General features: G+C 34.7%; 1 protein-coding gene across 1 annotated transcript in view; it reads left to right on the top strand.

Moving 5' to 3' along the window:
• LOC134848670 (endoplasmic reticulum aminopeptidase 1-like) overlaps positions 1–15,492 on the top strand; it is a gene marked incomplete in the record, with an annotated part of 70,067 nt that overhangs the window by 40,010 nt on the left and 14,565 nt on the right. Inside the window, 6 exon segments of the mRNA XM_063866187.1 lie at positions 43–149; positions 4,626–4,745; positions 5,421–5,489; positions 7,037–7,245; positions 8,823–8,962; positions 9,761–9,923. Of these exon segments, the coding sequence (XP_063722257.1) occupies positions 43–149; positions 4,626–4,745; positions 5,421–5,489; positions 7,037–7,245; positions 8,823–8,962; positions 9,761–9,923 (808 nt within the window).

Here is a 15,492-nt window from a genome sequence, read left to right as displayed (position 1 = left end):
ATAACTTATTACCAAGGTGTTTATGTAGTTATGCTATTTTAGAATGCTGGATTTGCTGTATAATTCGGCGGATTTCGGAATAGCATACGAGAGAGCTGCTACATCACTCGTGGCTCACGAAATGGCTCATCAGTGGTTCGGCAATTTAGGTAATCAGCTGTCATTTCGGTTTTTCGAGACTCATGCCTAACTCATTTATTTTAGAAAATCCGTTTGCGTGTCATATAGACGAAAACTCAGTAAATCGAAAACAAATTGTTCATGGATAGCCAAAAGCTTATCGTTAACTAGCATCATATCAATTTAAAAATCGCAGTACGCACAAATTTTGCTAGAATTACATTTACCCAATTACATTAGCTCCTCTGAGATAACCCGGGGTGCAAAATGCGCTCATAAGATTCTTACAAAATTTAGTTCTAATGGTTCGAATGCTAAAAGATAGTAAATTTTCTTACAAGAAAGTTGTAAGATAGGAATTTGTTCTCCGATAAAAAATCCAAGTAAATTTCAGTAATTTATAAAAAATTTCTCATTGCCAGTACAAAAGTTCTCCGATGCCACAAAGTATGTTTCTGCTATAACCAAAAAAAGAAACGTTTTATATGCATAATTTAAAAAATGTTAAAAAAATCTGAAAATTGATTTTTATGCGTAATTACAGTTAGAAACAGGCGATTTTTTGAGCTTTTGAAAATTTGCGTTGTTAATTGGGTTGAACATGTTATCTTAGAATTGTTCTTATAAGAAAGGTGTAAGAAGTCGGAACAAATGCTGGTTTATAAGATGGCCGGGGCGAAAACAATATTGGATGTATCTTCTTTTTTTTGTCTTTTTCCATCATTTAGGGAGATTTAACTAAAAAGACTTTATATAACTTTTTTCAGCGTATGTAATTTCGGCATGACGGATCGTCGGCCAATTTTTTCATTTTCTGATCAATGGGTCTAACCATTTGACCGAGCAACCAAATGATGATGTTTTTTAAACAGAATTTTCTCGCCCTATGCCCCTTAGATGGATAATCCAGCTTAAGTAAATGAAGGACCTACCCCATAAATTAGAAAATTGCTTACAGTCATCTCTATTTTGCGTAGATTTTTATTCGAGAAACTCAGGTTAAAAACTCAAGTTTCTAGGCTAGTAACAGTCCGCTAGCTGGCGAGAAGAAATAATTTTGAATTTATTGACCCGAAATTAACCCGTCAGAAGTATTCAAAGAAAGCTTGAACATTCGCGCATCCAAATTTAGGCGCAAGTAATTGATTATAACGGATTCATGTGTCGATTTTTTTTGACAATTAAAATTGATAACAATTACTAAAGTTAGGTGTTTTAAGGGTTTATAATTTATTGTAATCTTGATTTTTCCCAAGAGATAATAATCTTGGGTAATCGATTACAATTGATTATAGTTAATGCAAGTTTGCTACACTAAAAGTGATTTTTTAATTATATCTTATGATTTCTTATTTTTCTGTCGATAATAATATCCCTAAAGGTGAGTTTTTTTTGTCTTACTTTGGTATATCTGAACACAAAGCTTTACCGCGTTTCAAAAATTTCATAGAGATCCCTTCATATTAGTTGAATATAAGGTCTTTTCATATTAGGTAAAAAATAACGCTTCTAAATAAATCATGAATTAAAATTAATGTGCTGATTATTTGATGATAAAAAGAACTTAAGATTTGCCCCATGAAATAAATCTTATCGAGCATTTCTGAATCTTAGATGAAAAAAAAACGTTGTAAATAAAAAAAGATTGTAATCAATTATAATCGATTATAATGGATTTTTGAGCAAAAAATATGATCTAGAAATCGGGATAAAAATAATCAATGATGATCGATTATAAAAATATAATTGATCATACTTGTATCGAAAACTAGATAGAATAACAATTGATTGTATTTTAAGAAAAAATACAATAAAAAATGATAATTTCATTAGAAATTACAAAAAAGAGATTATAACCGATTATGATTTGGTTTCAAAAAGAGAGGTTATAACCGATTATGATTTGATTTTTAAAATCGAAACTTTCTCAAACTTAGTAAGGCTGGTCCTAAAATCACAACCTAATAGATTATTAACGCGTAAAATTGGATGCAGGTAGCGATGCTAAACTGTGTATTTTGTGAACTGCAAGCGGATTCCCGAGCAAGCTCGCTCTTTTGATCCTCTTCTGTTCTTGTGTTTGCTATGATCGTTCCGACAAAATTTTGCCTTGTTTTTGGACTTGTCTCTAGTTTTGAGAAACCTACAAATAGCAAATTGCGCGCCTATCCAGTGCACAGTTTAGCTTGATTTTTCTTATCTAGTTTCTGATACAAAATTTGCTAAAATTAGCCTGATCGCAATCAGAAAAAAAAATCTCTGGGTGACATTTCGTACCGATTTTGCATTGATTTAACAAAAACGCTTAGGGCTATGCAACAAGAGTTGAATAAACACAATATTCAGCGCAATCTATTCCAAAATAGCCCAGTTTATAACATGTATCAATTTGATTATATTGTTAAGAATCAAAGTGTATAATCAGAGTTTTGAAAAACATCATGAGTGCCTTTTGATTGTGAACTAATCATCTGAGACAGAGTCTTCTAAGGCATGTTTATTTCAAATGTCAGACAAAAAACAGATAGTTTCTGTGAAAAAATTATAAAACAGACGTTTAGATTATCTATACAAGTTTTCTATCCAATTTGGATGTCTGTGTTGGGTAGGGGTAACAAAAAGTAGCAATTTTTGTTTTAATCAAAGCCATTAAGCGTTTTTTTTGCAATTTTTCACTGAAAATGTTTAAAAATCAGGGTGGAAACGTTATCAGATGGATGTGAATTTTATGTAACATTATTTTTCCGGCTTTTTAAAGCCTGATAGTTTTAGCTTTGAAGGCGTCATTTGAAATGTCCATTTCAATTTGCTAGAGAAGCTTTATTAACTAGTGTAATTTCAGCGTCCGGTTAAACAGCAAATTAGCTTTCAGTTATAGACTCAATCTTTTTTTGAGAAACTTAAAAAATTGGTTTTCTCGTAACGGCAACAACAACAAGATTTCTCGTAACAACAAGATAAAGATATTAAATTTACTACATAGTTTCACAGATAGCGAGAGTTACTCGAGGAGAGTTTCTTCACTGCTAACTATTCTGATTAGGGAAACTATTTTGAGTTTTGCAAATTTAAAGGCTCCCGTGGTAAAAAAAATGTAAGATATGCAAAATATCTCTTGATGTCACTTTCTTTTGTAACGTTTTAGGTGCAATTATGTTAGGCAAATGAAATTTTGAAAACCAAAATTTAGAACGTTTCATTTTTGTTCTAAAAAACCTACTCAATACTTATACTCAGCGTAATTTTTGATATAGAAAAAAAACCTCCATCGAGTTTTTTTTTTCAGTCCAAACATCAACGAAAAAGTCAAATGAAAAGCTTTCCTTTTAATTTAGTTTTCAAATCGCTATATTTTTTGATAGCCGAGAAAGTCTGAATAAACTCTGAACAGATTTTGCAAAAAATGAGCATCGGAAAAAGGTAACAAAAATCAATTTAAATCAATTTTTTTCTTGTTTAAAATCCGTATGAAAATGAAACCCAAAAAGTTGACAAGATTGAGTTTAAATCTATTTAGAATTGGTTGAAATTGATTTTCAAGCCATATTTTTGTATCAATCTTAATCAATTTTGAATCATGGCAAATCAGTTTTTCTAGGTCTTTGCTACGCTATCTGTATAAAATCGGTTGCAATCCATTTCTTGTCAATACGGGGACACCTCTTTTATGATTGTTTCTGATTATACTTCTGACTAATAACGCGAGATGATTGACTGACAAAACGTGAATAGAGCCTCCAAAACATTAAACAAGAACCCAATGCTAATTCATAATTTTATCAAACAGGTTTTCAATTTTCAATCCTCTGTCAAAAAAAGTTATGAGAAAACGATGAAAAAAAGAAAAAGATGCTTTATTTTAGCTGAGACGGATAACTGAACTTTTTTGTACCGTGACTATACAAAAAAAGCGAAACTTAGCAGGTCGGCTGTAACAGTCCCTGATCTGTACGCAGAAAAAGTCATTTGGCATGTCATAATGCGTAGTTAAAAATGCTGAAGAAATAACGTCAATTTAAGTCAAGGTTATAACCGAGAAAAATTAAACTGTCCAATATTAAATTCTAATAAAACTAGAACCTAATACAACGTTCATTTTTCAGTCAACCAGCCTGAAAACTAATCTAACCCTGAGGCTGATTCTTAAATTGTGAACTAGAATCCACTTAGTTATGAGCCCATTGAGCTATGGCTGTCTTGGCTCACAAGCGCTCACTTTGCAAGTTGCAGCGCACGTTCGATTTGAACCAGCAATCATTTGATTGGTGGTCACTAATTAACACCAAGCGCCACAACGCCGCAAAGTTCCTTTGTATGTGTAGATATTTGCAATCTGCCGCGGCTTTTCCTCCCTTCTGGAACCATTCCGATCCCTGTAAAAGACTAATTTAACAGTTAATCATATGCAAGTTTTGCTCTTTTTACCGTATCACAGCCCCCTTTTTGCAATTTGGAGGGGGATAGTTAACAAGATCCTAATCCTCCTGCATTTACACATTTGTTAGTGACTATGAATTGGTGGGACAATATCTGGCTGAATGAAGGATTTGCCACTTTCATGAGTCAAGTGGTGCTGGAACACATCAGACCAGATCTGAGAACCAGAGAGACATTCTACACCGATGGTAAGTTGATTATAGTTATTGTTCATAATTACATGATTATATATAATAGTTATGATGATATAATTATAGTCATAGCTCATTTTGAAACAAATCAGTCTACGCAATTCCTGAGATCCTTTCGATTCGACTTTTAACGTGTTAATTTTTTATCAACCTGGATAAAAATTAGAGTGCTCATTTTTTAATCTAAAAATTTTATCGAAAGTCTTCAACATATTTTTGAAAGACTTTCAAGTACTTAGTCACTGACTTTTTGGTTGCAGTTTTGGACAATTCTTTTTGGTTTTCATGTTTTGATTCCAGTCAGTATAATAGAAGCTCACGGCTCTTTTTTCAATTCCCGCACTTCACTTGAGCATCTTTTTTATGGTGTAAAGGGTAGTTTTACAGGGATAGTCATGAAGAATAAATATGTTGGCCATAGCCTAAATAGTCCGAATGTCAATTTTCATAAAAATCAGACAAGGTAAACAAAAATTTTGTCTGTAAGAAAAAAGAGCCAGCGTCACTCATTCGTTGCCGAATTCCCTCAAACGAACCAATTGTATGCTTGGAACTCAGTTTGCAAAATGTGCAAAAAAAAACAAAGTATAAAATAAGGAGATACATTTTTTTCTTAATGTTAAAGTTTTTTCTCATCAGTGGTGTGACCAAATTTAGTTTTTTTTTGTTCAGGGAAGCTGTCAGCTGCGTTGCATTCAGACGCCTTTTCTCACTCTCATCCTATCTATATGCCCGATAAAGGTGAGCAAACGAGCGACATCAAAACTCCTATGTATAAACTGCATGGGCGGAACGGAACTATGACGTACGTGGACTTTTTCTAACATATTGTTCCTCATGGAAAACTCATAAGGGATCAAGAAGGGATTTGAATCTAAAAAGTTAATATGAAATATAATGTACAGCATAAAATCATGCGGAAAAAGTGTTTCACCTTAACAAAATGTTGTCTATAAGAGATTCTTGCAATGATCGCCGCTGTCGAAGCGTTTTTTTGTGTTTGAAACAGCAATATTTTACCTGTGCTCACTTTGTTTCTCAAGAAAAACAACCCAGTATATGCTCTCCGCATTGACGAAACTATGATTGGATTTGATTATAATCCGGTTATTACTTATTGTTATGCAGGTTTTCTACTAGTAAAAAATCAACTGCGAGTAACCCAAATAGTCACTCAAATAGATAAAATAGGACTTTACAAAGAAAAATTGATTATATTGAATAAAAAGTTGGATTCATCGACTCGTAAAATCAAAATAGAATTGCCTAGAATTTGTATAAAACCAATTTTATTATCTGAAAAAGGATTATACTGTTTTAAAATATATATGCAAAAAATTGCTGTTTATAATGTTCACTTATTCACGCCGAAACTTTTATGTTATTTTTTGTAGATCGAAAAAAAATGTAAAAAAATAGATTTTGGTGAAACAACCTTCAGAAACAATAAAATGTTTGGAACTAGAAAGAGCTTTATTGTATATTAAATGCCAAACTGTTGACAAAATGTTTTTCGGTCAAAAAATCTGAACTAAGATTAGCCTGAAATTTCACTGATTTCAACACCTAATCAGCAAATACTGAAAAGTTCTGCTTTTTTTTCCGACCATTTGAAAAATGGGGAGGAACTTTGTATTCGGTGTGTTTTAGTTTTTTTGTTTTCCACGCAAAATCAGGTACCGCAAATAATCATCAAGTTATAACCAGCGATATATCATATTAAAGCCATTTCAGCTGCAATTCGAACCACATTAAAATTTTCCAAAATTTTTTCTCAGTTTCTCAGGTTTTAAGTTTTTGGTTTTTCGTCTTAACTCGACCGAATTAAGCAGGCGAGCAGGCTTACATCAGCTTAATTATGCCTATTATAAAGCCTGAAACTTAGTTTCAAGCAAAAAAAAATAAGTTTTTAGAAATTTTAGTCCCATTTTAAGAACCAAACATTCAAAAAAATTTCTACAGAAAAAACTGAATTGAAAAAAAATGTTCAAATTTTTTATTTTTTTATTTTTCTTGTCATTATCTAGAAAAAAGTTTGTCCAATTGGCCTATTTTAGTATGACTTTCGAATCTACTTAAATTATAGTCTTACGTCAGATCCCTTTATCACACCACGCAGAAAAAAACTACACAAATTTGAAAAAAAAACTATTTTTGTAGGTTTTTAAAGACTATGGTCGGAACATTCTGTGCTACTTGCACAGTAACCGGCTATCCTTGTTACTGTCTATCATCATGGGGCGCAAAGTCTCATATATTGCCAACAATTTAAAATTACTAAAGTTTAGGCAGTTTTGACTCCATAACCTACTGGAAGAGCTGTGGCCTTCTCTCCATGTTGGAACAGGTCATGGGCAAGGAGAACTTCTTCGCGGGAGTCGGCAGGTACTTGGACACTTTCAAGTTCAGCAACGCGGACGTCAATGACCTCTGGGCAATGATGACGCTAGGGTCAAATCACTCGCTTGGAAACATTTCACATCTGATGAATAAATGGGTAAAACACTGTTAAAAATCATCATCAAATACTTTTTTTGCTGTTTTGGTATCAATTATTTTTGGATCAGTCAATCCTTTGCTTGACCTTCTGATTGTTTTTTTCTTTACGGTTAAAATGTTTTTTTTTTATCAGTTAAATGTTTTTATCAGTTAAAAGATCTGAATTGTATTATTTTAGTTAAAAACGTAAAATTTTCTCACATAATCTGTTGTTAATTCACTATAAAACGTTATATTATGTGACTCTTGCAGACAAAACGTTAAAAGTTTTACGCGAGGCTAAATATCACTACGAATTAATCGCAAATAGTTGCTCTTCTTCAGATATAGCTTGATTGCGCCTTTTAAGATCATTTATCCACGAGGGATAGGACCAACATACGAGCTGTACAGCTCATCACGGCGAACCGCTGTTGTGCCCCTGCTTAAGAACTACATGCAATTTTTTTCTATGCAACCTTCTAACATCCAGAAAAAAATTCGCCAACCCGTGAAAATTTCTTTATGGATATCTCAACAATTTTGATGAAAACGGGTTGTTACTTTGATATTTTCATTTATCAAGTGTTTAGGAAAGGATTTACTTTTTTTGGCCAAAAACCCGGTTTGAATTTGGGTGCAATTTTTTGGTCAATTTTTTAAAGGTTTGGCTCCAATTTCGAAATCGTTATCATTTTTAAGCTTTTTGGAGTTTTTTGCCCTTTTGGAAAATGCGACTCGAGAAAACAAATGATTATTATCTGAAAATTGAAGAAAATTTGCAACGAGAAAAAAGTTATTAAGATTTGAAAACTTAAGGAATTTTGAAGCGTACCCGAAAAACTAACCAGCGCTTAGAACGATTTTTTTGCATCGATTTTGACGTTTGAACATTATCTACTAACTAAAAAAGGCCACTCTTGTTAATGTTGCGATCATTTTAAACACCTGGTAACAGGGGGAGCAGTAGTAATGTGGCCACGTCTCCGTTTTTTAATCAAAAGTGGAACCTGATCTAAACTACATTTTATGATTGGATAAATTAGATATTTTACCAATGTAAAGTATTTAATATTAACCAATCATGATCCATCTGACTAACAATCCACTTATTTGTAAGTGCTGAAATTACTTGTAATTTCAGCACCAGAGAGATTTGAATTTAACTTAGAAGTTAGTTGAACTCTCCCGAGTACTTCAGCAGCCGCAATAAACCAGTATACCCTAGATCTATTGAGCCTAGCAGAGACTAGTTAAACAACCTGAGACTAGATAGTATAAGAGTAAGATTAGGATCGGTATTAGACTAAGAAGTTGCACGAATCTATCCGGCCGAAAATAAGATAGCGTGACGAGCAGACGGTGTACCCTATCCGAAATTACTCTATGAGTTATACCCATCGGTCCTAACTCAAAAGGTCGGAGGTTCGAGGCTCACCACGATCCGTGATTGTTACTTGAACTAAGGCAACACTACTAAGCCCAAAAAAATTCATGTATAAACGGGAGCTGAACAGCTCGTATCTTGGTTTTTTCCTCGTTAATCAGTTGTCTCACTAACTAAATAATAGCACTGATTTGATCTTTTTTTTTCAGCTGAATTCTGAACACATTCCGATTGTGACTGTTTCCTTTGATGACGAGAACATCCACCTATCGCAGAAACCCTACTGCTACATGTGTTCGGTTGTCTTTGAGTCAGCACAAAACTACACGCCATGGATCATACCTCTGACGTAAGCAAAAGAATATTTTAGTCTCATTATTAAAAGGAGAAGCCAGTTGTTGACAAGAAGCTAAGGACTTTCAAGCTATTTTGTGAGTTGAAAAATGTCTTGAAAATTAAGCCCAACGTTCTTTAGGTTATATCCAAGAAAATTTCAAAACGCTGAAAAATTACCATGTTGCGAACGGGTTTTCCCACTCACTCTAGTGATAAACTAATCTTAAAACGAAGACATTCGAAGTTTTTGAAGCATCCTTATCTTTTCCGTATCACGAGTGAAAACAGGGCTTTAATATGATACCTCTCTTGATAACCGGAGCAACCCATCTCTTAAAAACTACAAAAGTCATGTGTCAAAGTTTTCTTTTCACTCTGAAAGCGGTCGGAACAATCAGGAGTTTCTGTGATAACCAGAAGCTTTGCTTTTCAAGCCCCCAAAAGTCCGATTTGTTGTATATTTGGAATTACTTTTAGCTATAGACCCTTCTCATTTATATTGTAACTTTCCATTTTTGAATAGCTTCATACAGCGTTGTCATCAAAATTCTTCGGGTCTAAAGGATTTAATGCAAAGTTTCAAGGATCTGGCGGCTGGTAAACCAGTTAAAACAACCCGGAGTACAATTTTTGAAAAGCATTTATCAGACAGGTTTCATGATTGCCCTAAAATTACTATTCGCAACTCTAGTTTACTATTCAACTAGGCTAACTTTTCAAAAAAATGACCCATAACTGTCTTCTCTACGTTCATTGATGCTTAAAAGAACTTTTCAAAACATTCGCAATTTTTTGCTTGCAAAACTTTCAGGTACACATTTCCCAATGATGTCGCTGGATCCTTCAGAACAATTCTACTGGAAGAAACTTCTGCAACAATTCCTTTGAACAGAGCCAGGCCCGATTGGATTAAATTCAACGCAAATGGAACTGGCCTTTACAGAGTGTTCTATGCAAATGAAGATAGCCTCAAGGTATGATACCAAAAATGATACCAAATTTTCTGATTCTAATTTAGATTTATATGGTAAATCTGTTCATTTGAGCCTGTGATTTGACTCTTAAAAAAGACAACTGGCAATACTAAAGAAAAGTAAAGAAACGTCGGAAAATGTAACAAACTTCTGTGAATATTTAGCGGCTAATACTGATCCACATTCACTATCTCTGTTGCCGAATGATAATGCAAAGCGATCGCTACTTGGCATTGCCATATTTTAATCTAGTTTTTAAACTGTGAAAATTGTCGCTTTCCCCAAATTTTGACGGAGGCTAATTCTACTCAATCAAAAGTAACGATCACCGGCATTGATCTGATCTTTGATTTCCAAGTACTGAAGAAAAACTCACAAATTTTTGTTTAACACTGTATCAACAAAGGACCTTATCTTGATATAAACTTAAGAAAAAGAGCGGCTGATAGCTGAACACTCATTTTAGTTTCTAATTATATAGCTCACGTCGCTGCCTGATTAATGAAAGTAAACTTTAAACAAACAAAAAAATGAATACCATGACAATTTGGTTACATATGACTACAAAAATTGGGCTCAAAAATTGAGGGTAACGGTTTTTTAGTGTTGTATGTTTGTGTACAATTAGTCAAAAGAGCACAAAGGACTAAATTAATAAAGTTGAAGCAGAACAAACTCACCTTATAAGTTAACGTGAGAAAAACATCATTAACGTATAACTTTTCTCGGTGAAAATATTTGCTCGGGCTAACATTGTGGGCTCTGTTTTGCTCTGTTTCTTTCTGTTCTGTTCTTTATCTGTGTTAAAAAATTGAAAAACGAGCCAAACGGACAAACCTAATAAAGTAGAAACTGAAAAATGCAATTTATAAGAAAACAAAGAATCAATCGTTTCTAGTTTTTTTTTGTTGAGATTCCTTGATGACGCAAATCTGGCGGGGCATAGTTATCTATACAAAACACAGAGGGTAAACACAACGGCGCCAATTTAACCAAAAGATCTTTTGTACTTGCTTCTTGTAGGTTTGACTGTTGCTGTTCGAATAACTCCATCTTTTGTAGGACATTTTCTTAAGACTCCCGCCATCTTGTGGTCCCATGGTTTGACTGGGTTACCAATAGGCCACACTCATGTTAACGTGTTGTTCAATGTTCGACTTCAAACGTGTTTTCCACTGCGGTAGATGTTCAAGTGACCATTGTTGCCAAAACATGTCTGCGTCCGCTCAAAAAGTTCAATAGAGTTTTATCAACTCGGAATATAAGCCGTCAATGGGGATAGTTACCGAGATAATTGGTCAACCAAGAAGCTCAGAATGATGGCGTTCAATTCATTAGAATCAAGGCCATTGGACGAAAGAAGCTATAATTAAAGTGGGACAAAAATTGATTCTCCCAGAAAAGTTCGCATGTCTCAAAACAAATCGGTTGATGTCTCGAACGCTCATAAAACGTTGAACACAAGACCTGTTACTTTTTCTCTAAAAACGAAAACAAAACGCCACAGCGTTCACTCGTTTTGGCTATAAATTGAAGCGTTGCCAATGAACTGCAACTTGAACTGGTTGTGTAGCAGTAAGCAGAGTGACCAGTTCAATCATTTTGTAGATTTCTGATAGTTACAGAAAACTCGTCTGGAGGGGCCAGGATAACTTTGACCGGCTTAGCTAAATGAATCCTGCTGTTCAATGGTTCTGTTCAACTACAAGTTTGTCGTTCCTCTGGTTCCAAATTTCGGCTGGGTTGACCACACCAGGTACATAATACCACTCGCCAATTGTTGAACTTTCTTTATTATGTTCGCCATGAAGACTGTTGGTTTTCTTCGTGAGCACAATCAACAAATGGAGCAGGGTGATAGGATCTCTCCCGAATTTTATCCCAATATGATATTAACTTGGTGATGAAAATCGTCATGGGAGAAACCCAATCACGATGCTCCATTTGTTGATTGTGCTCACGAAAAAAAAACCATCAGTCTTCATGGTGAACATAATAAAGAAAGTTCAACAATTGGCGAATGGTGTTATGTGCAAGCTTTATCCCAATATGAGATTAACTTGGTGATGAAAAACATCATGGGAAAGAAGGCGACGAGTGGTGTATAAAGCTGATAAAGCATATATTCAACGAAAGCGCTGCTTTGTTTTTTTAAAATATATTTTTTCTATATCCAACAGTGCTCATTGCCTTTAGTGGAGCATTGGAGAAAAAGTGAATTTGTATCAGCATAATTTGTTTTTTAGAATCTTAGTGGTATTGAAAAATTTCAAATGTAGTTTTGAAGTTCAAATGCCAAATTTTTGGGTATAATCTGGTTCAGTTTTTTGTCCCACTACCACTTCTTTTTTTTTTGATGAAAAGATTGTCGGAGCATTGCCAATCTCATCGTAAAAAGAGAGTAAATTTGTAAGGGCTCAAACAGAATGGATGCATCAGGTAGAATTGCCCTGAGGTCCATGAGATACTTCTGAAGTGTCGACATCTTTCGTTCCTTTTCAATCCAAGTACGAAGAATTGAAAGAATAATTTTCACAACTTTTTCTAAATTCTTCAGAAAAATGACTGAAGAAGAAACTCGCTGTTACTCTTTTGATTATTCCAAATTCATTTTTGGACAAAGATTCATTTGTTTGAATTCCTTGTACAATGTTTTACCTTGCTTCATGGTTAGTACTGATTCGAATAACAAATCCAGGAAATATTCATTTTGCCGATTGTCTCTGCTTTTGGAAACAATTTTAATTCAACTCTTTCTGCTTTGAGCAACGCTCAATTAACTCACGTTGGAGGTTTATTGGCTGAGAAATCATGTCTTTTCTTTTCAACACTTCGTCCTTTTTCACCGTCGTCGTTCCTCTAAAAGAAGCAAAAGAGTCGGCTTTCAGGTTATTGCTCGGCAAATTTGAGAAAATTGCTTAAATGTCCGTTGACATTGCAAAATTGATTTGCGTAAATTGACAAATTAGTGTTATTGAGCAGGTTGAGGTTATTTTTAGCTTCTGCTTTGAAAATGCATCTTACTTTTTGGGGTCCTTAAGGGTTAATTACAGAATAATGAGGAAGTACCACTGAAGAAAAGCCCCGAAATCTTGCAACTCTGACATCTCATGTGAGAGCGCTTTGCTCATCTGGTTATGAATGTCTCCTGTTATCTTGTGTTTAGCTGTCAATCTTTTCGAAGCCTACTTCATGTTGTCACTGAGAATTTTCTCTTGTCTCAAATTTTTAGTGTTGATACGACCTCGTATTTTTCTCCATCAAAAAAGTTATTCTTTCTGGATCGGCTGTGTTTTACTTGTTCTTTCTAGATCCATTGTATATTTTTGAATGAAAAAATTTTTCGATTGTGCCACTATGTTTCCTAGGCATCCGTCTACATAATGTCTCACCCATTAATATTTTTAGTGTCCACGACCCTGAAGCCCAACGAATTGTTTTTTGACGGCTTCGATAAGACCTCTTTTTGGAGGAGTATATTCACATATTTCCTTGATATTGAATGATTAGAAAGGGCCAGAGCTGCATATTTTGTCTTTTTAATCCTTATAATTAGTTAAGTCAAAGCCAATTTCTTCTGTAGGGAGCGCGACGAGCCGAAAAAAACTTAATCACTTCGTTGTTGTCCATTGAATTGATGAGGGTTGCCACCCGGTCTAATTTCGTATTTGCGGGTCTATGAACCACTGCACTATTTATGGTTAATTACCAATTGCCAGAAGATGAGTTTCTCTCGGAGATTTTACGATTAGTCACAGTAAATCCGTTGTCTCACAAGGCAACTATTTCCTCTGTTTTTTGTTGGTACAAGAGACAAGCACTTTTTTGAAGTGAAACATTCCGCTACTTCTAGATGACGAAGACAAGACCGATTAAGTCTCCAATTTTTATTTCAGCTGCTTTGTACTCTTTCGCTCCATTTCTTTGGTGCAAGAGCCGGTTATGCTTTTGTGCATCTATCATGGCAACTTTTGTGGCCGTATGAAGGCCACATCAAGGCAACACTAGAGCTCATTCTCGAGTCATGCCTTTTCTCAATTTGTGGTCATGCCTTTCCGCAGCTTACAATTCTTTGAGTTTGGAACAACTAACTGTTCATCTTCTAATTTCAACTGGTTTTCAGCTCTATCTATAAGGAGATACTCATAGCCCTGTGTTTTTCTCTCAAATGCTTTAGGATGCGCCACAAGTATCAATTTTGTGGTTTTTGCTGGTTTTTGGATTCCCCGGAACGTTTAAATTTTGCGTACAAGTGCAATGTTTTTCATCCAAGTGCTGAAATTTTCACAACTGAAATCTCCAATGGAACAATTTGATTAAACTGATTGACTGAGAGACATGCAGTCTTTTGAAATGTTGATTTTGAACTTCTCTGCTTAAGCAAAAAAAAAATAAGAAATCGGCCAAACTTTCTATCAAGAGCATGCTGAACTACTGTATGTATCTCTATAATAGCTTAATTTGTTGTTGGTTGGTTTCGTTTTTCCAATATACAATGTTTTGAAGCAAATCATCTGAATGCTTTTGTCTAGCGTGGCGCAACAGACATTCGCTAGAAAAAGAGCCTTCCGGCTGTTCAAGAGGTTTCCGGTTGAACACCGAAAACTTCAGCTTCAGTCTATCAAAAATCGGGTCGCCTTGCACCATCATCACACTGAATTTTTAACTGGTTCGGAAATTATTACATGGATGGCGCCTGATTCGCTTGTTTTCAACTGCGTTTTTTTTGAAATGTTCCGTTACCTCATTTGCTTTGAAAAATGCTTTCGCTAAGCTTTTTTTCAATGAACTGTTTTTCTTTGCTCTAGTTTGAGAATGCAAACTATCAGTTTCGTGGGAGCCGTCAAAAGCAAGGTTGTCGATAGACAGTCAAGCAAATTTTCCGACCCGTGAGCTGACAAGACTAATTGTATCGTCTTCATGACACAAAATCAAAGCATTTGAATTCTTGCCGGATGGCTTCCTTTTTCGAAGTTTTTGTGATTGCAATCTAGTTTTTAGCTCTCTGTTTTTTGTTTTCAAGCTTGGCTATTTTTTTTTCAAGTTTCCATGTTTTTTTCTTGTAATTGACTTATTCAGCTTCTAGTTTGCGTTGTCAAATAGCTTGTTTAAAATCTAGTTCAAATTTTCTTCCCTGCGGCGGCATCTTTACGCTCTTTTTATCTAAATTTATTATTTTTTTGCTGCATCTATCGCCAGACTTAAGCTTCCACTAATTTGGAAAGAAAGCCTTTACTTTTTTTCAGCTTGCATTTGACTCGGAACACTTGACTCAGCACACTTTAACTCAGCACACTTTTGACTCGGCACACGCTTGCTTTTGACTCACTCACGATCGGTCTAAAGGAGAACACAGTAAAGCTAGTTTTGATGGGAGCAACAGTTTGTAGCTCTTCAGCCACTATTTGATTTTTTCAATAAAAGCGTTTATTCTCCCTATTTGTGTGTTTCTTCGATACAATATCTACTGTCTGATTCTGTGTAGTCAATTAACTGTCTAGTGCTTGCAATTTTTTTGACTTGGTTGTAGTAGTTTACTACTTTGCTCTAATTTTCAATTTTTTCTTGC

Source organism: Symsagittifera roscoffensis, chromosome 6, assembly GCF_963678635.1.
Source record: "Symsagittifera roscoffensis chromosome 6, txSymRosc1.1, whole genome shotgun sequence".
Classification (NCBI taxonomy): Eukaryota; Metazoa; Xenacoelomorpha; order Acoela; family Convolutidae; genus Symsagittifera; species Symsagittifera roscoffensis.
The sequence above is the reverse complement of the archived record's forward strand: the minus strand, read 5'-3'. Positions and strand labels throughout refer to the sequence as shown.